Consider the following 23,492-nt stretch of genomic DNA (forward strand, 5'->3'; position numbering starts at 1 on the left):
CCTCTGGAATGAGAGGGGCAGTGTCTAGCCATCAGAGATATTGAGACACAAAGGTGCCCAGGGGAAGAAACATCCTGAATCCTTATGGAGGGCTGGGGTGGTGGCAAAACTTCTTATTCTTAAGCAACTGTGCATAGCAGGAGAGAGAAAACGGAGCTGAAGGAAATAGGGGTGTGCTTGACCTGCTGATGGCACACCTGGGCTCCACTCCCTTGGCTGGCCAGGGCCAAGAAGTGCACAAGCCCTGTGCAGGTGGGGCGGGTAACCTGGGGCTGGGAGTCCCACCCTGGGGCGAGGCGCGACTGAAGGAGTTGGCGTATGTGTGCTCTGAGATTCCTCCCAGACACAGCATGTGTCCCGATGCGAAATGTCTATGATTCCATGCTGTTAAGATTCCAAGAGCCTTTGAGGCTGGGATTCTAGGAAGCAGAGGTAAGAGAGAGGAAATGACAAGTGGCCCGAGAAGAAAGTGGCATAACCGAGCGTACACCAAGTTGCCAATGACGGGCAGCTGGTGGGAAGGCCAACTTAGAAGTAGGGAGATGTTGAGAGGAGAATCTATGTTTAGAAGCATCAAGAAGGTGACGAAGGGGGGCTCCGGACTGTGGTTTCCAGGCTCGGGACCAGGGCTCTCCTGGTGAGCTGGGGACCTGTGTGAAGTATATACTTAGAGGGGCTCATTTTCCAAGTTGGACCCTTACAGAGATCTGATCATAGCTCTGACTTGGGGCATAGATATTCCTGGCTCTGGGTTCCCTTGGGGAGCAGGGGCTCGGAGCTTCATCCTGTTCAGTGAGGGGGCCTTATGCCTCCTCCCTGGCTGAGGCTGACCCCAGGAATCCTTCTCTCTCCACGCTGACTATGCGCTTTGGCTCTTTCTTCCTCACATCCTCCTGTCTCCCTCTTTCTCCATGCCCTGCCCCTTCAGCTGCCTGCCTCTCTGTTCAGAACTCAGCTCCTCATCAGCCCCTTCTGGAGCCGGCCCCGCCCACCCCGGCCGAGGTAGGGGCCCTCCTCTGGCTGACTCGGCTCACGCATTCACATCCGCCCCAGCCCTTACCATACCACCATGTCATTGCTGTGGGGTGTCTCTCTGCCCACTTAGATTGTGAGTTTCTTGTTGAGAGAGGCTGAGTCTTTTTCTGCACTCCGTTCTCAATGCCTAGCATGATGCCTGGTACAGGGCAGGTGCTTAGTAAAGTATCTGAAAGACTGAGTGGATTCTCCCAAGACCAGAGGCTTACTCCGCTACCTGGCAGGATAAGGCCTGGCTAATAGCGGGTGGTGAGGAGTGGGGCTCTAGTGGCCAGTGAATGACAAGTGCTTCCAAGCACAGGGATAGTCTAAAATCATCCCAGCTGACTCTACTGGAATGTAACTCCACGCGGGACCTTGTTTTGTTCCTTGCTGAGTCCCTGGCCCCTAAAACAGAGCCTGGCACTAGGAAGTGCTCCATGGATGCTCATGGGAATGTTGAATCAACTGACGCCCTGAGAGGAACTCTGTGGAGCTGAGGCCTCTGGCCTTGCCCTTGGGCTCTGGTCAGGGCCAGCTCAGACCTTGGTGGACATGTTCAAATGCAGATGTCTGTGAGACCTCTTGGTTGGCTGATATGGGGACTGGCTGGGAAGGCTGAGGCTATAGCTCAGTTGAAATGCCAAGATGGGATAAAATGCAAAATCTTCGGAAAAGTGGCCCAGTTAATTTTGGCAAAGCACTTAGCAAAACCTCATTTTCTCCTTCCTCCTGTCCCTCCCCATCTGCAGAACCTCACACCCCCTCTGGGCTCCGGGCCCTCCCAAAGTCCTGCCAGCACAATGGGACCATGTACCAGCACGGAGAGATCTTCAGTGCCCATGAGCTGCTCCCTTCCCACCTGCCCAACCAGTGTGTCCTCTGCAGCTGTAGTGTAAGACCTTCCACCTTCCTTTTAGCGTAGGCCAGTGAGCTGGGCCTGCAAAGCCCAGTGGTATGGACTGGGGAGAAACTGTTCCCCCAGTCAAGGCAAAGCAAGAGTGAATGGGCCTGGGGGAAGGAAACATCTGGGTTTTGGAAAATCCTACTCTTCTCTGGGCTTCCACACCCTCCCGAGCTGCCTGTTACAGCAGGGGTTATTTTGTATTGTGATTTGCCCACTTGTGTTTCCCCCAGTAGACGGTCGTCCTTGAGGGGAAGGAACATACCCAACTCATTTCTGTACACTCCACTGCTCCCAGCCCAGGGCCTGGCACACAGATGTCTGTAATGACTACAGGATGAATATGAATGAGGGGACGATCAGTTACCCATCCTAGGGCACGGAGATAGGGCCAGACTTTTTGTAGCAAATGGAATTTAATCTGAAGCTGTTTAAACTCCTCTGCTGTGATCAGAGTTGGGCCCAGGGAGAGGCAGGCTGATGCTGCATTATCATCAGGGGACACAGGCTGAAGCCAAGCAAGGCCTGATCTGGAGTCTTCACCCTCTTCCTCGGTGGTATCTACGTGTAGTCCTTCTGTGGGTTTGCAGGTGGCTTTCAGCGTGTCATTCTTACCATTGGGCTTAGCTTCTTAGCTTGTCTGTGCATTGGCAGGAGAAACTCCTGCCCTCCCAATTACCTTATTACCTTATTATCATACTTCTCTGGCGTCAATTCCTTTGAGCGTGGAAGGGAGTCTGATTGGGTGATCTCCAGTGTCCTCTCTGTTTAAAACAATAATCTGACTTAGCATTGACGTGAGCGTAAGAGGCCTAGGCGAGGTGCTGGACACCTGTGTTCAAGCTCTAGCTCTGTCGTGGTTCCCTGGGTGACCTTGAGTGAGTCGCTGCTCTTGGGCCTGCCTCCTCATCTTTTCAGTGAGAGGATCGCATCACTCTGAGACTCCAAATCTGCTGCAGAACAAACAACTTAGGAGTGTTTAGCACTAGGAGCCATCACTTACAAGTCAACCAAGAGAGTGTTTATTTTTGCAGGGCCTAAGCCTCTTGCAGTGGTCAAGTGCCTTGTACCTACTAAGTACCTGGTGTCCTGTGTTTATACACAGAATCCCAATGACCTTAGGAGAAAGATATCACTGTTCTTACTTTTCAGATGAGGAAACTGAGGCTCAGAGCAGTTCAGCAACTTGCCTAGAGTCACACAGCTAGTTAAGTGGCAAAGCCAGAATTCAGAAGCAGGGCCTATGTACTTGACTCCTAAGCCCATGTTCCTGTCCTTATGCTGTGCTGCTTCCTGTGAAGGGATGAGGACCTGGGAGGGAAGGATGAGGGGTCTGTGGAAGGAGACAGAAATGATGGTGGTGGGGTGGTGAAAATGGTCTGTGAGTCCTTGTCCCTCCTCCCTGGGCACTTGGATCTCCCCTTCTTTCTCCTCATCCCTGTTTACATGGGACTGGCTTGACTGTCACCTCATTTGAAGGATCAGAATCCTAACTTCTGAGACTCGCTGGAAAAACAACAGAGAAAGGACTCAAGGTTGTATCACTTCCTCCCAGGTACCTTGTGCCTATAGTTTAAAGAGGGTTTTAACCACCTTTTCCTCCTTTGATCTTCACAGCCCAGATGGGAGTGCCCCCATTTCACAGAGAAGGAAATTGAGGTTCAGAGAAAAGAAGTAGCTCACCAAGAGCCCTCTGGCCTCCTGACTCCCAGAAGGCTCTGTCCTCTGTAGTCTTGCCTTTCCAGGCTGGGTCCTGAGGGTGAGGACCTAAGGCTTTCAGAGAGAACAAGATGAGCCCAAGGTGGCTCCCCACCATCCCCTCCACTATGCTGAGCCTCTGCTCCAGGCCAGGATGGAAGGGCATTGCTTTCCAGGAAAAGCCTGAGGACTGGGCTCTGGTGTCTTCAGCGTGGCAGTGTCTCTGATTTCAGGCAGTCTAGGCCCCTCTCCAGGTTCTGCCCATCTGTAGGACAGGGGAGTTCCACCTACAATCCCACCGAGTTGTGTGACAGCCTAGGAGAGAGGTGTGGAAACCCATTAGAAGCTGAAGGATGGCTGATACCTCTGACCTGGAGTGGGAGTGGGGAGGGCACAGGGAACCCCTCCTCTGAGCTGGCTGGGCCTTGCCCAGGATGCTCTGCTGCTCCCTCCCTCCCCCACCTCAATGGAGACCTCAAGGCCATTCGCCCAGAGGGCAGGAGATTCCTGCAGCCCCAAGGCTGACTCTCATCAGAGCTCACCTCCCAGCTCCTGTTTGCTCTGTCTGTCAGGAGGGCCAGATCTACTGCGGCCTCCTGACCTGCCCGGAACCGGGATGCCCCGCACCCCTCCTGCTGCCTGCCTCCTGCTGCCAGGCCTGCAAAGGTGAGTCTGTCCCTAGACCCGGCAGTGCCCATGCACCTGACCCCAGGGACCTAGCCATGGACTGTGAGGGCTGGGGGAGCCTCAGGGGGCACCCAGCATGTGGCAGCCCATTCCTTAGCAAGGGCAGTGGCTTAGCCTGTTCCCCCTGTGGCAGAGGTTGCTGTGCCTCTTCTGCTAAAATCCCACGGAGCAGGAAGGAGGGGGCGGGGAGGGCAGCAGGGAAGGATGGAGAAGCAATGCAAGTGTGTTGAGGAGCTGCTTCTGCTTAGTATCAGTGTGACCTATTGCTCTAGGTGGTCTTTTGCTTCCAGAAAAGTTTGGGGGTAATAGAAGAGGTGTAAGAATTTGTCCACCAGCCACCAACTCCCATTGGTCAAAGTATCCCCCCAAGGGTAGCAATCCCCTTATGTTCCCCACTTGTGCATGCACGTGTGGGTGCTAGGCCTCCCTGGGCCAGGAGGCAGAAGTGCGGCAGGGTAAGAAGTGGAGCAGGAGACATGGGCCGGAGGGGCAGGCAGGAGGGCAGGCACGGGCAGGCTGAGCCTGAGGAAGCCGGCTGGAGCTCCTGCAGAGGGGCTGAGAGGATCAGAAGAGGCACAGGAGAGGTACCTGTACAGGCAGGGGCCACATCTCCTCTTGTCTTCCTCAGAGCAGAGCTGGGGACAGGTCTGGGCTCACAAGGGTTCAGAGCACATGTGTCAAGCAGAATCCAGGTAAAATCTTTGTATAGGACAGAGAGAGGCCAACACATTGGCTAGTGAAAGAGCAACTGGCTTGAGCAGAATGAAGTACACACATGGTCAGATTGTTCCTAGTTAGCTGGAGTAGTCCAGGAAGGCTTCCTAGAAGAGGCAGGACTCAGGGAGAAGAGGGCTTCACAGTAGAATGCTTCCTCTGATGCTGGCCTTGTGGAAGGGCACTGGACCAGAAGCTGGGTGACTCCAGTGTAATCCTGGCTCTTCAGGCTAATTCCTGCAGAGTTGTTCCCCTGTCTGGGCCTTAGCTACACCACATGTGTACTAAAAGGTTGGCTTAATTGGAGTCTAAGTCCAGTGTTCTTGGTGTTTGAACCAAGAACGCTCAGAGGGAGCCAGGGTGTATGTGAGGCAGAGACTGGGGAAAGAGAATCCCACTCAGGGCTCCTTGTGAGCTGGTCCTCCAGTGGGTGGGAGATGGAGGTGTCCTGGGGTATCTCACCTGAAGGAGCAGAGGGGCTGGAGAGCGTCTCGGGGAGTAGAGAGTAAAGATCAAGGCCTGGGAACTTCAAGTGCGGTAGGGTAGAGTGGCTGCCCAGGGGACTGCAACGAGCAGGCTGCAGGGATGGGATTCTGGGCCTTTGGGCCACCCATGATGGGTACTGAACAGATGCTCTGGCCCATCCAAGGAGTTCAGTCCTAATGGTGACGAGGAGGAGGTCAGTGTTGGGAAACTGAGGCAGCAACCCAACTGTAAGGACTTCATCAACCCAAAAGGCGAGGAGAAGCTACAATGAAAAGTGGGAATATGTCCCCTTTGGGGCAAAGGGACCAGCTAGTATGCAGGGGCTGCAGAAGTGCCATTAGGCCTTGGAGGGGCAAAGCCTAGAGGTGGAAGCCCACAGGACTCCAGCCAGCAATGCAGAGGAGGTGCAGGCTGACTCGACTTCCCTTTGGGTTTCCAGATGGGTCAGGTGAGAGGTCAGCTGAAGAGGACACCACGCAGTCACACCGTGGGGTGGTGAGTGCACAGCTTTAATGACAGGTGTGGAGAGGAGGTGGTGGGCTGGTATCCAGGGCCTGAATCTCCGTCACTCTGGAGCAGAGTAATGTGTCTGTCCTTCGTTCTGCCCACCTCTGGGCAGCATGTTCCCCCAAGAGTGGCCTCTGACTTGACCCAGCCTTGTCCACCCAGCTCCTGAGGTGTCAGTTCTTTGGGGCTACCTCTCTGCTCCCTGGTCTGTCTTGGCCCTTCTCAATCTTGATGTAGCATTCAGATGGGCTAACTCTGGCTCTCTGAGGTCAGAAAGGGGAGGTAGGAGAATGGGCTCACACACCGACTCAAGTCCCTGTCCACCGTCTGTGGCATGTCTACAATGTGGACAGCTCCACTGCTCTTTCAGCCTGGGTCACCTGGACCCTGGGGCACCAGAGGCTGACCGCCCTCTCCCAGAGTCCCAGCTAATGAACTCTCCCATCTCCTCTGCAAGCCTCTCCCCTCCCGGACTGCACCTCCTCAGGTGGGGGCCTGCGCTGCAGGATGTGAGCACATCTCCTTCCCACCCCCTCGCTGGGGGCGCTGTGCTAAGTGAAGTCCACCCTTATTTCCAGGCCCTAAGTGCTACTTACTGGATGATATGGGCAAGTTACCATTTGGGGGTTGGGCTCTTCAATCCCTTCTTGCTTCTATTCCACTTGACAAGCATTTCCTGGGAGCCTTCTAAGTGCCTGGGTCTGTGCTGGAGTCCAGGACACAGTTCCACTCTGGGAAGTCTTGCAGGCTCAGTCCAACCAGCAAAAGACCAACTCAGAGACTGTGTGAGGCAGGAAGGGGCTGTGCAAGAAGGAATGTGAGTAACTCAGTGTCAGTGAGTTAGTGTCAGGCGGTGGGGGGAATAAGCCCTGGTCCTTGCCCCCAGCTTACGGGCTCCTTTGCCAGGGCCTGGCACTGGCCCCAGTACGCTGCCCTCACCATGTACCCTTTGCTCTCACTGCCAGCCCTCCCTAGACCCTGTCTGGAAGAGGAGGTCTTGGAATCTTGAATTCAGGGGCTCAGGAAAGGGGGCTTTGGAGACACTATGTCTCCATATGCAGCCTGCTCTTGGTCTTCCCTCTCCAGGGGATTCTGGGGCCTGGAAGGATCTTCAGAGGCCCTTTCTTTGTCCCACAACCTAAATCTTCTCAAAGAATTCCCTGACTCTAATCCTCACTCCATTCTCACCGTTTATTTCCTCAATATTGTTTTTAATACTAATTTTATATTTTTATATATTTTAATATATAGTATTAATATATAAGACAATAACATATAAATTTTATGTTTAATATTGATGGGAATTGAGGTCTCTGATCACGTATATCTCCCAGATCAAGACCTCAGCAACCTGTGCCCACCCCAGCCTCGAGGCCCTGCCTCTGACAGGCTTGAGAAAGGCTTGGTGCAAGTTGGATTTCCAAATACTATCCTCTGAGAGTTTTCAAAGATCCACTGTCTGAGAACGTCTTGGACCCCATCCACATCTTCTTTCTATCCCCAGCCTGTGCCCTCTCTTCCCTGGGCAGGCCTGTGGGGTGCACCCTCGGGCTGCTTGCTGCAGCCTCTATCTTGCTGCTCCTTGCACCGGCAGTGGCCCGTCAGTGATCTCCCTCTTTCCTGCCATTTGCAGAGACATTCCCAGGACCCATGTTCCGGGGACGGTGGGAGGCGGAGAGGCCTGGGCACTCCAGCCCCCACCGGCCTCAGCTCCCCTCTGGGCTTCATCCCTCGGCACTTCCGGCCTAAGGGGACAGGCAGCACGACAGTCAGGATTGTCCTGAAGGAAAAACATAAGAAAGGTGGGAACTGGAACTTCCTCCAACCCCTGAGGTGGTGAATGGGGACCCCAACTGCTCCCACTCCCATCCATGTGCCCCCTACACAGTGGTTCCCCAATCTTAACTTGACCATGTGCTTGTAGACTCATAAAACATCAAAACTTGAAGGAGTCCCTAGAGGGCATCAAGTCTAAGCCCCCATTTGATGGATGAGGACACTGAGGTTCTGTGTACTGAGTTAGAGACAGAACCAGTCCTGGGACCAGGCCTGTGGGTCAATACAACAATACTTTTTTTTAGCATCTGCCATGTCTTTGCTGGGAATTGAGGGGCACAGAACAGAGAGATGAGAAATGGTCCTTGTCCTTGAGGTGCTCCAGACATGTGAATAAATTGCTGTAATATAAGGGAAGGCTGAGAGAATGCTTTTGACAAAGGAAGTGGTGAGCAGGGCTGGGCTGCAGGACGGTGGGATAGAGTGGAGAAGGGGGCCAGGTGGGAGTTTTGGCAGTAGACTAGGAGGAAGGAGGCCTCACTGCAGGACTCTCTGACTGCTGGAGAGGAAGAGCTGCGGAGGCATCTGTCCCAGCCCCTTCCTGTAGAGATGCTAAGCTATGCTGAAGCTAAGAAGGGTGAAGGGATCCTCCAGAGCTCATGTGGCTAGGTAAAGACAGAACTTGATCTCAGTTCTCCTGCTGGAACAGTCTCTCTGCTCCACCAGAGGTGCTCATGAAGGGCAGAGGAAGGACTCCTGAAACTAAGTTCAGCAGGAGTCTCACGTCTCAGCTCTGAGAGCTGAAATGGGGGAGATGACAGGGATGGGGACCAGCTTCAGGCTCTGGCCTCCAATTTGTAGGCAGGGTGGCTGGGCCAGAGTGGTGGAGCAGGGGCTCCCCAAGGCCCCACCCCCACCCACTACTGGACTCTGGCCTGTGTCCAAGCCCTAACCCTCCAACTTTCAGCCTGCGTGCATGGAGGGAAGACTTACAGCCACGGGGAGGTGTGGCACCCAGCCTTCCGCTCCTTCGGACCCCTGCCCTGTATCCTGTGCACCTGTCAGGATGGCCGACAGGACTGCCAGCGGGTAAACTGCCCTACCGAGTACCCCTGCCGTCGCCCTGAGAAAGTAGCCGGGAAGTGCTGCAAGGTTTGCCCAGGTACAGATTTACCCTGGGTCTGTCTCCCCAGAGCACAGATACTTGGAATATCTCCAACATGGGTACAGCATAGATTTAGAGCTATAGGATGCAGAGTTCTTAGATACACAGGAGTAGAAAAATGCCAGACTCATAAAATAGAAGCCTTATGGAACCATCTAAAGTTACAGTACCAAATTCAGAGGCTCTCAGACATACATAGAATCAAACAATGTTCTGGATTCTATGAAGTCATGAAATCTTAGGATATTAGGACTTTGAAGAGGAATAGCCAATGTTTATTGAGCCTTATCATGTGTCCTGTAGGTATTTGCATGCATGAATACACAGAATCCTCACCACAATGGTCAGGGCAGGTGTCTCTATCTCTACTTTACAGAGCAAGAAGATAAGTACCTTGTCCCAGGTTACAGAGCTGTAAATTGACAGAGCTGGGATTTGAACCCTGGTCTATGTTACTCGAAAGACAATGCTCCTGACCACTGGAGTCTTCCTTCACCCCCTCATCTATATATGGGAAAACTAAGACCCAGAGAAGAGAGGGGACTTTCCTAAGTTACACAGCACAGTAGTAGCAGAGCTTATAACTAGATAGATCTCGGGCTTCCAAACCTGCCAGCTGAGTTCTCCCAACAATGTCATGTGACTCTAAGATTAACGAGTGTGCAGAAGAAAACATCAGAGTGTCTTACTGAGATGAGGAGCCTGTGACTATCAGTGGCAGCTGTTGCGAGGGACAGACCTTTCTCTCAAGCCTGGTGGGAGGGCAGGCAGGGTAGGAAGCTCGGGCTGGGGTTGTGCCCTCACCACATCTGGCCTGAGGGCTGGGTTGGCAGAACTGAAAGGAAAGGAATGGGGAAGAAAAAGAGGAAGGAAATATGCCTCAGGAACCTACCAGTGCCAGGCATTGTACTGTGGTTTCCCATACTGCATGTAATCCTCACTGCTCAGATATTTTACAAATGAGATAGCTGAGTGGCTACAATTATCCTAAATCTCCAATCTAATCTAATCCTCTCAGAATCTAATGTCAGGAAATTTGAGGTTGGGTTAGCTTGCTTACTGACTGCCTTACCTAACTTACTGTTGTGAACTTAGACAAGATCCTTTGCCTTTCAGAGCCTAAGAGTTGATGAAAATGTTTTATGAATTGTAAATCAAAATCCAAACATAAGGGATAACCATTATTTATCAGAGTAATACACTATTAGGACACAGTCACGCAGAGAGCATGACAGGATGGTGCCTGGAACACATGAGGGGGTGGGGGTTCAACTTGAATTCCCTTTAAGACTGGCTGTGGCTCACGCCTGGGCTTCTTCACAGACACACCGGGACCACCAGCTTCTAGTCCATTTCCCCTTACAAATATTGAGACTGTAGACTTACAGCTTTTCCCTGGACATCTCAAGGATTACACAACTAGTAAGAGTTTAGGAGGTGTGTGTATGTGGGGGGGGGGGGACTCAGTCCTTCAGTCCCTGACAAAGCCTAGGAATGTTGGTACAAGGAAGCTTCGGGGAATGTCCTTGAAATTTCAGTATGTCAAGGATTTAGGACTGGACCCAACTGGCACCAAAACCATTACCACCATCACCATTGCCCTCACCCCCTCCCTTCCCTGTCAGTCACCAACATCACTGTCACGGCCATCACCGTAACCATCATCATCGTAGCTGCCATCATCCCTTAGGCACTCCCCTTTCGTCCTGTGTGTGTTCACTGAGAGCCTGTGCTCAGCAGTGCGAGTGACTCAAAAGACTTGGTGGACATGGCTCCTGCCCTTCACCCTGTGGATCTCTTTTGAAGAGAAAACATAACCATGTGAAACCACTATAAGGCAATGCAAGGCAGCATGGGATTAAGAGCATGAGTGGGAGGCATAAGCAAGATGGGTTTTAAAAGTTGTGGGTCGGAGAAAACAAGGTGGGCTAAGCTTTTCTAAGTGGACTGCCTAGAGGAGGTGGAAGGTGAGCTTGGCCCTGAATAGTGAGAAGTTTTCTGATATGTTTATTAGTGTAGGTGAATGGGCAAGATGCTACTTCTGTCTTTCCCAGGGGCACCGAAATTTTCCCAAGGCCTGAAGAGGCCGTGAGGGGGATGTCAGAGCAGGACCCATCTTCCTGGGCCTACCAGGCAAGGGTAGAGAGACAGTCACGAGCTCCTTGTCTTTCCCAGAGGACAAGGCAGACCCTGGCCACAGTGAGATCAATGGCACCAGGTGTCCGAAGGCGCCAGGCCGGGTCCTCGTCCACACGTCAATATCTCCAAACCCAGACAACCTGCGTCGCTTTGCATTTGAACGTGAGACCTCTGAGCAGGTGGAGATCTACCTCTGGAAGCTGGTAAAAGGTGAGCATTGGCCCACTCCCAGCTGGGTGTACCCCGCTTTCCTGTGCTCCAGGCCCCCCAGAGGTCTTAGGAGGATTTTGTTAATCAAGTGTCTCTGGCCCAGGAAGACCTGCCTCTCTCTACCCTTCCAGGTTTAAGAGTCCCCATTCCAAGACAGATAGAGACAGTGATTCTGTGATTCTCCGACAGCTCTGATAAGCTCACCTACTGTTGAGATGCCAAGACTTCCAAGTGCTCCCTCTCCTGGAAGGAGGGGGTTGTTGCACCTTGCATGAGCCAGGGCAGAGCAGGGCCTACCCTGATGAAAGAGATGTGACTGGGAGAACTTGAGAACTCTGTGAGGGGCGATCCTTCAGGCAGGAAGGCCCTCACAGCATCCTCAAAGCAGGAGGGTCTGGGAGCCAGTCTCATTCAGCCTTTAGTGGGTTTTATCCCTCCAAGACAAGTTGACATCAGAATATATTTCTCATTCTGTGAGAAACTCACCCTAATCGACAGGAATAGGCTCAAGTCACTAACTGAAGCTCCAGAGGAGTTTTCATTGGTAAGAGAATTGCTGAGAGTTTGGTTTCCTTACTCTTCTGGTAAAGCATAGATCCCCTGGGTAGAGTAAACGAAACTAAAACCATTAAAGGTGAATTAGCTCTAAGGTCACTTTTCTCTATTGATGGGTCTGGCTGGGCTGGGTGTCTGGGAGTGGAAGATGGGCTGATAATCAGAATGATGACAATGATAATAACAACAAATGTGTGAATCACTTATAAAGAGTTTACAAAGTGCTTTCACATTCATTATCTCATTTGATCCTCAATGATCCTGAGAGTTAGGTATTATTATCCCCATTTTACAGATGAGGAAACTGAGGCTCAGAGAGGTGAAGTACCTGGCCCAAAGCCACACAGCCAGTAAGTGGAGGACGGGAGCTAGAGCCCCTGTCTTGTGACGTCAGATGCGGCTCCTTCCCTGCTCTACTGTGCCCCCTGTCCTAGGAGGAATGGACGAAGAAAGCCGAGCTGTTCAGCCTGGAGAAGAGAAGACTCAGGGGGACAGGACCGCTGGCTTCATGGCTCGGAAGGACTGCCCCAGGCAGAGGGACCGCAAGGGTCAGAACAGCAAGGAGGGGCTTTGGAATCAGACAGACCTGGGTTTGAATCCCAGCTCTGCCATTTCTTAGCTGTGTGGCTTTAGGCAATCACTTGACCTCTTTGGGTCTTAATTATCTGTTAATTGGGGAGGAGGGTTTTGGAGGATTAAATGAAATAACATAGGGACAGCCCCTGACCTATATAGGCAGTAACAATGTCAGTATCCTCCTCATCCTACCTCATCAACCAGAATTACAGAGAAGCAAGTTTCAGCCAGTGAGAGGAAGCACTTTCTCATACCTAAAGCCCCTTCTGATAATGAAGGGAGGAAGCAAGCCCATTCACAGGAGTTTGCAAGCAAGGGATGGGTGGGGATTCTGCCCCATCTGAGGACTTAGATTCAGTGACCCTTTTAATTGTTTTGCACCTTGAGATTCCATCAGTCCCTGAACAGGTGCTGGCTGCCTGTTTACTCTAGGCCTCACCCCACTCCCACCAGACACTGGGACCACAGAGCATAAATAGGTCCCAGCCCCTGCCCTTAGGAGCTCGTGGCTTAGTGGCCTGGATGCAGCAGGAGCTCAGTGGGAGCTGAGCTGGTCAGGGAAGGCTTCGTGGAGAAATGGCCTGGTGCTGGACAGGATTTTAACAGCTGAGAGGAGCACACTACAGGCAGAGAGGCAGCAACAGCTTTAAACGCTGGCTTCACAGACTACGCTTATAGGCCCTGTGCTCTGATTGGTGTGTAACAGGCACTATGTATAATGTGCTTCATTTAATCCATATAAGAAAGCTGAGGGTTATGTATTAATGCCCCATTTTGCAGATAAGAAAACTGAGTCTGAGAGGCAAAATGACTTGCTCAAGTCACACAGTTTAAGCAGTAAAGCAGAGATTCAAACCTGGGCCTGACTGTCCCCAGTGCTGCCTTCACAGAGTGGCACATCACTTATGCTTCTAGGAAGATGTCTGAGGAAGGCCAAGGCTGTGCCTTAGCATGGCAGAGTATGTCATCATAGCTCAAGGTGAACCTCATTGCTGCCAGACCTAGCAGAAAAGGAATAAGGTGGGGGGGGGGGGCTCTTCAACTTCACAAGGCAAGGTTCTACATCCTGCAGCTAGCAACTACCTCCCCCACCCTCCCACCCCCCAATATCCTAACACCTGGGGTTGCCTAATGCTCCATCAGCCTCACCATTACCTCCCTGTCCCAGGACTTGGTGGACGTTTCTGTGGCAGTCAAAACAAACACTCCCAATGTCTGATTGTCAGTGGGAAACCTTCACTGTTTCCTCACCCAGAGGGGTGGAAGCAACAGGCCTTGGGGGCCTGGAGACAAAGGGAGCAGGTAGATGCTAAAAGCTGGGCTAAGTGAGGCCTTACCACAGCAGAGTCAGCCCCAGGGCCCCAGAAGGTGAGCAGAGTGGTGGGTTAGGGGTAAGGGCTTTTAAATTATGGCATTTCAGAGGAGAAGGGACCTCAGGGGCCTGTATTCCACACCTGTCTAGGAAAGAAGTCCCCCTGCAGCCTCCCTGATGGTCTCTAGCTCCTGACTACACATACCTGCACCCCTACCCCACCTCCAGACAGGAGATTCACTGCCAACACTGTGGATGGCTCCACCCAGACAGGGCTTGTTTTCACACTGAGCTGAGCTGTCCTGTCTCCTCAGACTTACCCACCAGGGCCACCTGTACCCTATGGGCCCACAAAGCCCAGCTGCCTTCAGACCTGGCAAAAGGCAAGAGGTGCAACCATGACCCTCAAGCTAGCCCTTGATTCCAGGCCCAAAGCCCAGTCCTTTCAATCATGCTTTATAGACCACAGTATAGGAACCTGCCCTCAGCCCTGTCACCTCCTCTCCAACTTGTGTTCTGGGTTTATGCCGTGGCCAGTCTGGGCAGAAGGCCCTGTCTCCATCTCATGCTTATGATGAAGACTGGGCCTTTCAAACAAATCTCTCCCACATCCTGCTTCCTAGCATCAGTGCCGGGGGTCCTGAGGACAGTGGTGGACATTTCTGGCTTCCTGGACCTCAGTCCCATGACCAGTGCTGTTTATTTCCCTCAGGATCCCACTCAGATTCCCAAAAGCAAGGCCAGTTCTTGGTTTTCTTGGGGCCAGTGTTGACCTAGCAAAGGCCCTGCTGTCGCATCTGTTCTTTCTGGCCTCATACCCTGGTGGTAACAGCTGGCACAACCTCACAGCCCATGTGCTCAGGGCCTCAGTGCCATGTGTGGTGCCTGCGGCCAGTTCCCCCCAGGATGCAAACACTAGGAGATCCAGCTAATACCTCATTTCCCCCCTCAGGGCATAGCCTAGACTGGGTACACATATATTTATTCATCTGTCCCTCTGTCCATCCATCCATCCATCCACACATCCATTCATTCTACATGCCTAATGAGGGCCAGGCTCAGGGGACCCAGAGAGAAAAGCCCTCTAGGACTTCCCACTCTAGTAGGAGAAGCAAGAATAGACACATGGTAGCCCATTAAAAATACATAACAAACACAAAAAGAATCCAAGAGCTGTGGGTGTGCCAAGGAGAAATTATAACTATCTTGGAGGGGGTGGTTCAAGGAAGACTTCATAGCAAAGGCCTAGAAGATGAGTAGGAGTTCACCTGGTGGCAGTAGGAGAAGTAAAAGCAATCAGAGAAGGAATTCTAGCAGAGGGGGCAGCATATGTAAAGGTGTGGCCCCTCAGGGGACTCTGAATAGGTTAGGGCTGAAGTACAGGCAAGGCCCTCAGGGAGCTGGGGTGGTCTGAGCCTTGCACTGAAGTGGGGCCTACAACTCTGACACTTGTAATTCTTTGGTGTCAGAAAAAAGCTTGATGGGTCCATGTGGGCCCAGCAGCCAGCCTGCCCCTCCCTTCCCTGCCCTTCCTGCCCCGCTGCACTGGGGACAGGTGAGTAGTATGGCAGCAGGATGGTGCCGGTAATAGAGCAGGGTCAGCAGAGAGGTGATGGGAGGTCTGAGAAGGGGAATGACAGGGCGACGTGTGTATTTTTGAATGACTGCAGTTAGGATCCCAGATTAGAGGGGCATAAAGGGGGCCAGAAGTCTAGTGTCATGACCCAGGTGACCAGCCATGATGGGGCCTGAATGGGGGGAGTGATGGTAGAAACAAGAGAATAGATTCAAAATATTTAGGACATTTAGGATTTGGTGTCTGGACAGCATAGGGGAGGGGAGGGAGGGTACCGGGTCTGTGGTGTGTCTCAGCCACCCTGTTTCACTGGTCACACAGCCCTGCCTTTCCTGCTCATGCCCTGATCTCTGCCCTTAGGAATCTTCCACTTGATTCAGATCAAGAAAGTCAGGAGGCAAGACTTCCAGAAAGAGGCACAGAAATTCCAGCTCCTCACGGGCACCCATGAAGGTGGGATGCTAGGCTGAGGACCGGGGCCTGGGAAGACAGCAGGGCCAGCAGCCGGGCCTCTCAGGGAGTTCAGGCAGCCGTGCAGGGAGGGGGGCTGGCAGGGGTCAGCCACAGACGTCAGTTCCCGGCACAAGAATCCAGTGGGCGTCTGGGCCAGAGATTTCTCAACTCAGGGCAAGAGCTTGGGAGCAGGAAGGTGAACCAAAGCTGGCTGGGTTTCGTCTTGGAGGTGGGGGCAACACGGCTGCAGAGGAGGGAGGTCTGAGCCCCCAAAGCCTGGTGCTGCCGACTCCCTGTCTATTGGCACAGTTCCCATTGAAACCCTTCTAACCAGTCTCCTGATGCCCTTAATTTGCTTTACACTGGGAAAGATGGACCCAGGTGGGGCTTCAGGTGGAGGATAGGAAGTCACAGATGGGAGTGTCACCAGTAGGTGTCAGGAAGCCAGCCCAGTCCCCAAATGCTGGTTGGTTGAAGGCAGGGTCATGTGCCAGAACTGATCAGGATATGGGGGGGCAGGATCTGATGGGGATACCCACCTCCTTTCTTCCTGTGGGTGCCAAACCAGGCCTGTGCCATCCTCCTTGCCCTAATTTCCCCACCCCAGTTACTCCCACAACTTACTCTTGTGCACATGTGCACACACACACACATACACACCCCTAACTCTTTTTCCTTCCTCCATGCAGGTCACTGGAATGTCTTCCTAGCACAGATCCTGGAGCTGAAGGTCACAGCCAGTCCAAACAAAGCAACCAAGACCTTATAATAAAGACCTAAACAATTGCTGATATGAGCTTTATCATTTTTCTTGTTATATGTTAATAAATAAGAAGTTGCATCATCCCTCAACCCTGCCTGCTGAGTTCATATCCAGTCTCCGATGTGTTCTCACAGTAACTGCAAGACAGGCCCCGTTATCCCCATTTTATAGGGCCGGAAACTGATGCAAAGGGGGCAGAGACTGGCCCCTGTCCGCATGGTGAGTTGTTACCAGAGCCAGGGCTAGTTCTGCCAGCATCCTTGCCTAGGCCCCTGTCTGCCACCGGGATATCTCCCCTCCTCTGTGCTGCTTCTGCCCTCTGCCCTCAGCCAAGGCACCTCCTGATTTTATGGGCAACCCCCTCCCAGAGCTCTGTGGCACTTAGCCGAGGAAGGGGGCTCACTCTGGTTAGCCAGCAGAGGGTCGGGGGTTACATGGAGCCTCAAAGCCCTTTCCCAGCAAATCTTCCAGTCCTTAAAACTGTTAGCCACACTTCACAGTAAACAAACTGAAGGTAGGGAGACACAATAATCTGCCTGAAGCCACAGAGCTGGGCAGTAGCAGATGTGGAGCTGGGTGCTAGCTCTCATGCTCCAGGGTGGCACCCCTCCCCTTTCCATGTGACCAAAATTATAAGTGCAAATATTCTCACCTTAGAGGATTTCCAAGACTTGGCAGTTAGACTGCCAACCCTGGGACCACAGTCAGGGAAGAAGGCCTAACAGTTACAATTAAAGACAATTTTATCCTGCCCACATGCACAGTTCCTTGCAATTTCAGATGCCTTAATGCCCAGGATTCTACTTCAGATGAATGGTATGGGAATTACCCCATCTTAGAGAGGCGGAAGCAGAGCTTCAGGACTGGCCAGTGTCTCCCCTGAAGCCTCACAGTGATGAGTGGGGAAGCCAGGACTAGAACTGAAGCCTGCTGACTCCCAGACCTGTGCTCCCTCCCCACTGTAGCCAGAATCAGTCATTCCCACCCCCACCTGATCAGAAGCCATGGAGAAACGGTGTGGTATCAGTGCCCTGTTGGTAGTTCTGCCGCTCACAGCCTCTCGGAGGGCCCTGGCTGTTGTCTCCCAGGCTCTGCTCTCATACCCGGCTGGCTGAGGTCTGAGAGGTCTGCTAAGCAGCTGACCAGTGCCATTTTCACCAAGCTGGGACCAGTGTCACCCTCATTAAACTCCCTCTGCCAGCTCCTGGGGACCTGGGTTGAGAGTGTGGGGTTTGAGGAACATGGCTGGACCTCCCTTGAGTCAGAAGACATTAGCTCCTCACAGCTGCTACCTGTGTCTCCTAGAGAACACTCACTGTTCCAGCCTTGCTCGCTCACGTCGTGGGGTTACTTTGGAACTCTCGGGATGGGTTCTGAGCATCTCACATTTAAAGCACAGGAATCTGAAAGCTCAGCCATTCACATGGCAAACTCTGGCCATCCTTCAACCCAGCTCAGACGGTTTCTCAGTGAAATTTTCCCTGACAACCGCCCTCCCCCCTCCCAGTGGCCCCTCGTCTCTGCTGGAGAATGGGGTTGGAGGCAGGCTCTGTAATCAGGGGCAGCTCTGGGCCCTCAAGACAGGAATGGACTTCCCTGTACATGTTTCTTGATGTTGCAGGCCACTGCTTTCCCGGTTTCTCTAATGGGCTTATCTGAAGCCTGTAATGTTTACCCCAAACCATTTCCACCATGGGAGGCATGTTCAGCATATGCCCACCTCTCGCTTTGGTCCAGACCTCTCTGTGTACATAAACACAGAGTGGCGTGGGAATCTCTAAGCAGCTCTCCCATGGCTTTACACCTCTCCGAGCTGTTATCTCCTTCCACATATTCATTCATAAAACACTTTCTGAACTATTCAGGGGTAGGCCTTATTCTAGAAGACTGACACAGTGTATGGAACTCATACATCAAAACGTCCCTGCCTGTCCCTAGGAAGCCAAAGTCCTGAGGAGGAGACGGAGCATCACAATGCCATTAACACAGGGCCAAGGGGAGGGCCCCTGGCCAGACTAAGGACACATCAGCAGGCTCTGAAAAAAGAGCAGGAGTTAGAAGGAGGTGGAGGGAAGGAGAGGAAGGTGGGAGACAGTACAGGAGGAGACAACCGCACAGAAGATGGAAAAGAGCACGTTATAGGGAGAATCACAAACAGCTTACTGTTGCTGGACACTGAGATCTGAGGCAAAGAGCAAAGGGAGCTGAGGCTGTCTACATGGCTGAGAAGCTCTGGTTTCACCCTGAAGACAGCAGGGAGCCCTGGAAGGGGTTCTGTGCTTTGGTCCAGTTATGGTTTGGGAAGCTGGCTCCGCCTACTGGGTGAATAGCAGCATGGCGCTCGGCAGAGGCCAGGTGGAGGCCAGGTGGGAGGCTGCCATGGGCATCCATGCCGGGCAGGAGAGAAGCGATGGTGATGGAAGGGAAGGCAATGGGGATGGAGAACTGGATGTAGGGCTGAGGGAGAGGGAGCAGGGCAGCGTGCAGCTGATGTCTCACATGGCAACTCAGGGGTGAGCCCAGAAATTGTAGCTGCGAGCATGCTGAGTCTCAGGAGATGCCCTAGCCCTTTGAGTATATTATGGGTCTAGAGAGGAGGCTGGGCCAGAGGTGGGGAGTCAGGAGCTACTGGCTATAGGTGGTAGCTAAAGCCAGGAGATGGGAGACACTGGCCTGGGAGATGTTATAGAGGAACAAGAGAAGGGACACGAGGACAGAGCCCTAGAGCATCACAAAGGAACCACTGTGGAGGGGAGAGAGACACAGGAGGGTGCCAGCTGAGAGTCCAGTAAGATGGCGCCTGGAAAGGGCCTCCTTGGAGATAGGAGGCTTCTGGTGCCTGTGGAAATGGGCAATGCCAGAAGGGCTGGAGGCAGGAGCAGGTCCTGAGCAGCAGGTGGTGTCTGCAAGGTGAGGAAACAGACAAGTCTTTGAAGAACCTTGGTGGTGGAGGGGAAGACAGAGCCAGGGCAGGGGCTGACCGTGGACATGGGATGCAGAAGAAGGGTTTATCTAGATGGGAAAGATTTTAGCAAGTCTGGGTGATGAGGAGACCTTACAGGGGAAGGAAAAGTAGGAGGAAGGATGGAGGAAGGGAAGGTTTAGGGCCAAGTCAAAATCCATCCATTCTTCCTCAGCCGCTAACTCGCTGCGTAACCCTGGCTGCTCTCCCCATGAGTGTGACGAGACAGGGAAGGGGTGGCCTCCTGGGGCTGCCCAGCTTCCCCCGTGGGGCTCCCAGCAAGGAGTCCTGCGGGATCCACTGTCCTGCTTGGTGGCCAGTCTGGGCACAGGCTGGGCTCTGGATGAGTGGTAACATCCCCTCCCACATACCTAGCCATTAGTTAACAGGGCACATTCACGTCCATTGTCTCATCCAAGCCCTAGGACAGCCCCAGAGATGAGGAAACTAAGGCTCAGGTGATCTAATCAAGACCATACACCAGTAAAGGCAGGGGCTGGATTCCAGCTCAGGTCTGTGAGTCTCTGTCCTGAGGGGTCCCAGAGCACCGGAGGGGTCATGTCTGGGCTGGGGCAAGTACAGCCGACATGGGCCCAGAGCTTCTGTTCCACTTGACCTGCCCAGTTAGCTTTCTGGCCACCAGACCTGACCATCCTGTGGTGATGCCAAGCCTAGCCTCCAGGTTTCCTGGGACGCTTCCTCCTCCTCCTCCTTCAGGGGCTGTGAAGCTACCTCCTCTTATCCCCCCATGAACTTGGGCTCTGGGAAATGGCAATATTTCTGGGAAACAAGATGTGGCCTGTGGCTTAGGGCTGGCCTGGGGGTGAGGGAAGGCCTGGGGCATCATCAAACACAATGACATCTGTCTCCAAGGCAGGCCTGGTCACCCTCCTTTCTGCTCACTCTGGTCCCTGGAAGACACCCCCAGCCTGCCTTCTCCTGCCTCAGCGCTAATTAGTTCATGGAAGAGGAACAGGAGGTGCTGGGAGAGGCTGGCTGAGGATGGAAGGGGTTTCGAAGTACAAGGAGTTGCCTCAGGACTTCTAGGATGGGAATTAGGACCCGGATCTCTGGCCCCCACTCAAGGATGTTTGAATGACCAAATGACATCTGATGTCTCTCCCCAGTCCCTGGCACAGAACAAAACTCACATAACGTGCCCAAAGTCAAACAGCAAGAGTTAGGGCTGTGGCTAGTGCCTACGGTGTCTGACTCCAAAGTGTGCCCCTCCCCGCACTCCATGATGTCTGGGCTGAGGATGAGGAGATCGGCCTTCTCACCAGTTATACTGCACCCGGCCTCTCCCCTCCACCCCTTCCCTGTCCCAGCAAGTCTTGCCTATGAACCCAGAATGACCTCTCAAAAACACAAATCTTATCCTGTCTCCCGCTCATTACGCCCCTCCTTGGATGCCTTTCCTCAGCCATCAGGATGGCACATTCCTTCCGGCCCTTCAGGATCTGGCTCCTGCTACCTCACGTGGCTCCAATTCCCCCATCTCTCACAGCAGCACCTCGGGGGCTGCTGCCCTGCCTAAGCTGGGATGGATCTGGGCTCCAGGAAGACCTGCATCACAGACTCTCACACCATCAGGACGTTCTCTCTCTGTTGCCCCCTAAGTATCAGTACTTTCTTTCCAACCAACTCTTTCAAAAAGCAGCAACATGTGGTGCACTGCTCAGCATCCTGATAGCTCTCAAGTAGGTAGGGTACAAAGGATCTGCCCCTCCAATTCCAATACAAAGAGTCTGGGAAATGACTCAGATGGCTCCATCTTGGGTAGTACACAATAAAACTTGGGTAGTCAGGGATGAGGTATTAGAATCATATAACTGGAGTGGGAGGGAGCAGTTCTTCCGAATGAGGGAGTGGCCAGCAAACTCATGGTCAATAAAGGGATCCCTCTCCCCAGGCTGCTGCACTATGACTTTGGACCATTTCCCAAACCAGTGTCCTCTCCTCCACACCCTAAACATGCTATTCCCTCATTCTGGAATGCCTTTCCCTATTTTCTGCCTATGGTACTCCAGGGTATCCTTCAAGTCCTCTCCAGGAACAGCCTTCCCTGGTCCTTTCTGCTGCTCCCACATTGTATGCTCTCCTGCACTTAGACTCATGCTTTGTACTGCAATGATCTGCTCCTGAGCCTTTCTCCCACCGGACAGTATGCTTCCTGACTCGGAGACCACATGGGGGTCATCTTGGCATTCCCAGCCCCCAGTCCACGGGAGGCATTTAATACATGCCAATGAAGACGGAAATGGGGGAAGAGTGCTACTGATGGTGAAGACAACAGCGGTGAGGTGTAGTTGACTGCTGAGAGGCAGGAGGTGCTCAATAAGCAATGATCTTGAGATGATCACGACCATTTTCACTGCCATTCCCACTGCCACCACCGCCATTTCTGTCACCTCCCTCACAGTGCAGGGCTCAGGCAGGAAAACAAATGGAGCCTAAGTATCATGTTCTAAATATTTAACAGTTATAAATCAAACTAACAAACTATTAAATAAATATGTTCTGTCTTTCTATCTTGACAAATATACTTTGTTAATGACCTGGAAGGCCAAGTACAAATACAGAATTTTTTGACTTCTTGATTTCTTTGCCAGCATATGGAAGCTCAAAGGTAGCCAACCCTGGCCCCTGGCTTCCTGCGCTTGGCCCAGCCCTCCTCATTCCAGCTCTGTCCTGTACCATGAGAGGCCTCATGCACATGTGTGGACACCCCAGTCTGCATGCCTTTGGGGGTTTTATAACATATCCAAAGTGCTCATACACTTCCTCTTGAGAAGTTTGGCCCATGTCCCTTCCCCTTCGATCTGGGTGGGCTGTGACTCATTTGTAACCAATAGAATGGTGCAGAAATTATGCTGGTGTCTTCCATGGCTAGGCCACAAAAAGTGGTGAAGCTACTGCTCTTCACTGAGATGCCTGCTCTTGGCTCTCTGAGCCACTGCGTAAGAAACCCTGCTACTCTGAGGTCGCCATGCTGTGAGGAAGCCCAGACATAGATGCTCCATAGAGGCCACACATAGATGCTCCAGTCAGCAACCCCAGCTGAGCTCCAGCCATCTACCAGTATCCTCCATCAGATACATGGATAAAGAACCTTCTAGGTGATTCTAGCCTCCAGCCACTGAGTCTTCTTAGTTGACACTTCAGACATTGTGGAGCAAACACAAACCATTCCCATTGTGCCCTGTCCAAGTTCCTGACCTGTAGAATTTATCACCATTAAAAAATAGTTGTTTTAAGCTGCTAAATTTTGGGATAATTTGTTATGTAGCAATAGTAACTGGAACAATGTTCAAGTTTCATCCAAACCCACCTTCCCTCTCCCCACTCCCTGGGAAAACTATCCTTCAGTCTTAGTAGAGCCCAGGGGGAAAGGACTGCACATCCCTGGAAGCAGACTCAGGCTGCTTGGGCAGAGAATTTCAGGGTCCTGGGTCCCCAGAGTGTTGTCTAGAAGGAGGGTGGAGGCATACACCCCCTTGAACCCACTCACTGTGCTACAGTAGGGGTGCACAGCTGAAAAAGGGTCACAGTGGGGCCCACAGTGGCCCAGGGTGGGGGCCCCTCTTGCCTGGGGCTGAGTGGTCCTGCCCTATACCATCACCACCACCACCACCACTATCATCACTTACTACCAGCACAGGTGGTGAAACTGTCCTCTGTGTCCCACTGTGCCCTCAAACAGATACCAGGCTGGTGAGGGAGAATGAGACAATGGCAATCCTGAGCAACAAGCTCCCGGATAGAAAAAAAGCACAGGGGCTGTGAGAGACTATGGTCAGGTGGATGTCAGGGATAGTGTCCTGGAAGAGGGGACACCCAAATAGAGACTTCAAGAAAGTAGCTGGAGAAAGTGGGGAAATCATGTTCCAGTTCTAAGAAACAGCATGTTCAGAGGCCTGGCGACAAGCAAGAGTGGTACATTTGGGGATGACAAGCAGATGAGCCTGGCAAGATTGCTGCACTGGGCAGAGGAG

At 52.6% G+C, this 23,492-nt stretch overlaps 2 protein-coding genes and 1 long non-coding RNA gene across 8 annotated transcripts in view; 1 reads left to right on the top strand and 2 right to left on the bottom strand.

Moving 5' to 3' along the window:
• CHRDL2 (chordin like 2) overlaps positions 1-16,624 on the top strand; it is a 30,580-nt gene extending 13,956 nt beyond the window's left edge. Inside the window, exons 4-13 of one of the 6 annotated variants that reach the window (XM_036929792.2) lie at positions 1,767-1,909; positions 4,189-4,282; positions 5,943-5,998; positions 7,644-7,812; positions 8,754-8,948; positions 11,127-11,300; positions 12,151-12,205; positions 12,290-12,403; positions 15,680-15,772; positions 16,462-16,624. In XM_036929792.2, coding sequence (XP_036785687.1) covers positions 1,767-1,909; positions 4,189-4,282; positions 5,943-5,998; positions 7,644-7,812; positions 8,754-8,948; positions 11,127-11,300; positions 12,151-12,205; positions 12,290-12,403; positions 15,680-15,770 — 1,091 coding nt within the window. In that variant the 3' untranslated portion in view covers positions 15,771-15,772; positions 16,462-16,624. Of the gene's footprint in view, positions 1-1,766; positions 1,910-4,188; positions 4,283-5,942; positions 5,999-7,643; positions 7,813-8,753; positions 8,949-11,126; positions 11,301-12,150; positions 12,206-12,289; positions 12,404-15,679; positions 15,773-16,461 lie in introns of those variants that run through there. The other 5 variants (XM_036929794.2, XR_008999212.1, XR_008999211.1 and 2 more) reach the window with 5 other exon arrangements.
• LOC130684869 (uncharacterized) lies at positions 1,926-5,935 on the bottom strand. Its single transcript, XR_008999213.1, has 3 exons — positions 5,480-5,935; positions 4,892-5,002; positions 1,926-3,931 (listed from the first exon to the last, which is right to left on the bottom strand). It is a non-coding gene; the product is annotated as an uncharacterized LOC130684869 (long non-coding RNA).
• POLD3 (DNA polymerase delta 3, accessory subunit) overlaps positions 7,687-23,492 on the bottom strand; it is a 115,289-nt gene continuing 99,483 nt past the window's right edge. Inside the window, exon 13 of the transcript XR_008999209.1 lies at positions 7,687-7,790. The gene's annotated coding sequence lies outside the window, so the exon portion shown is untranslated. The remainder of the gene's footprint in view (positions 7,791-23,492) is intronic.

The sequence above is a fragment of the Manis pentadactyla genome, chromosome 9 (assembly GCF_030020395.1).
Source record: "Manis pentadactyla isolate mManPen7 chromosome 9, mManPen7.hap1, whole genome shotgun sequence".
NCBI classification, from domain to species: Eukaryota; Metazoa; Chordata; class Mammalia; order Pholidota; family Manidae; genus Manis; species Manis pentadactyla.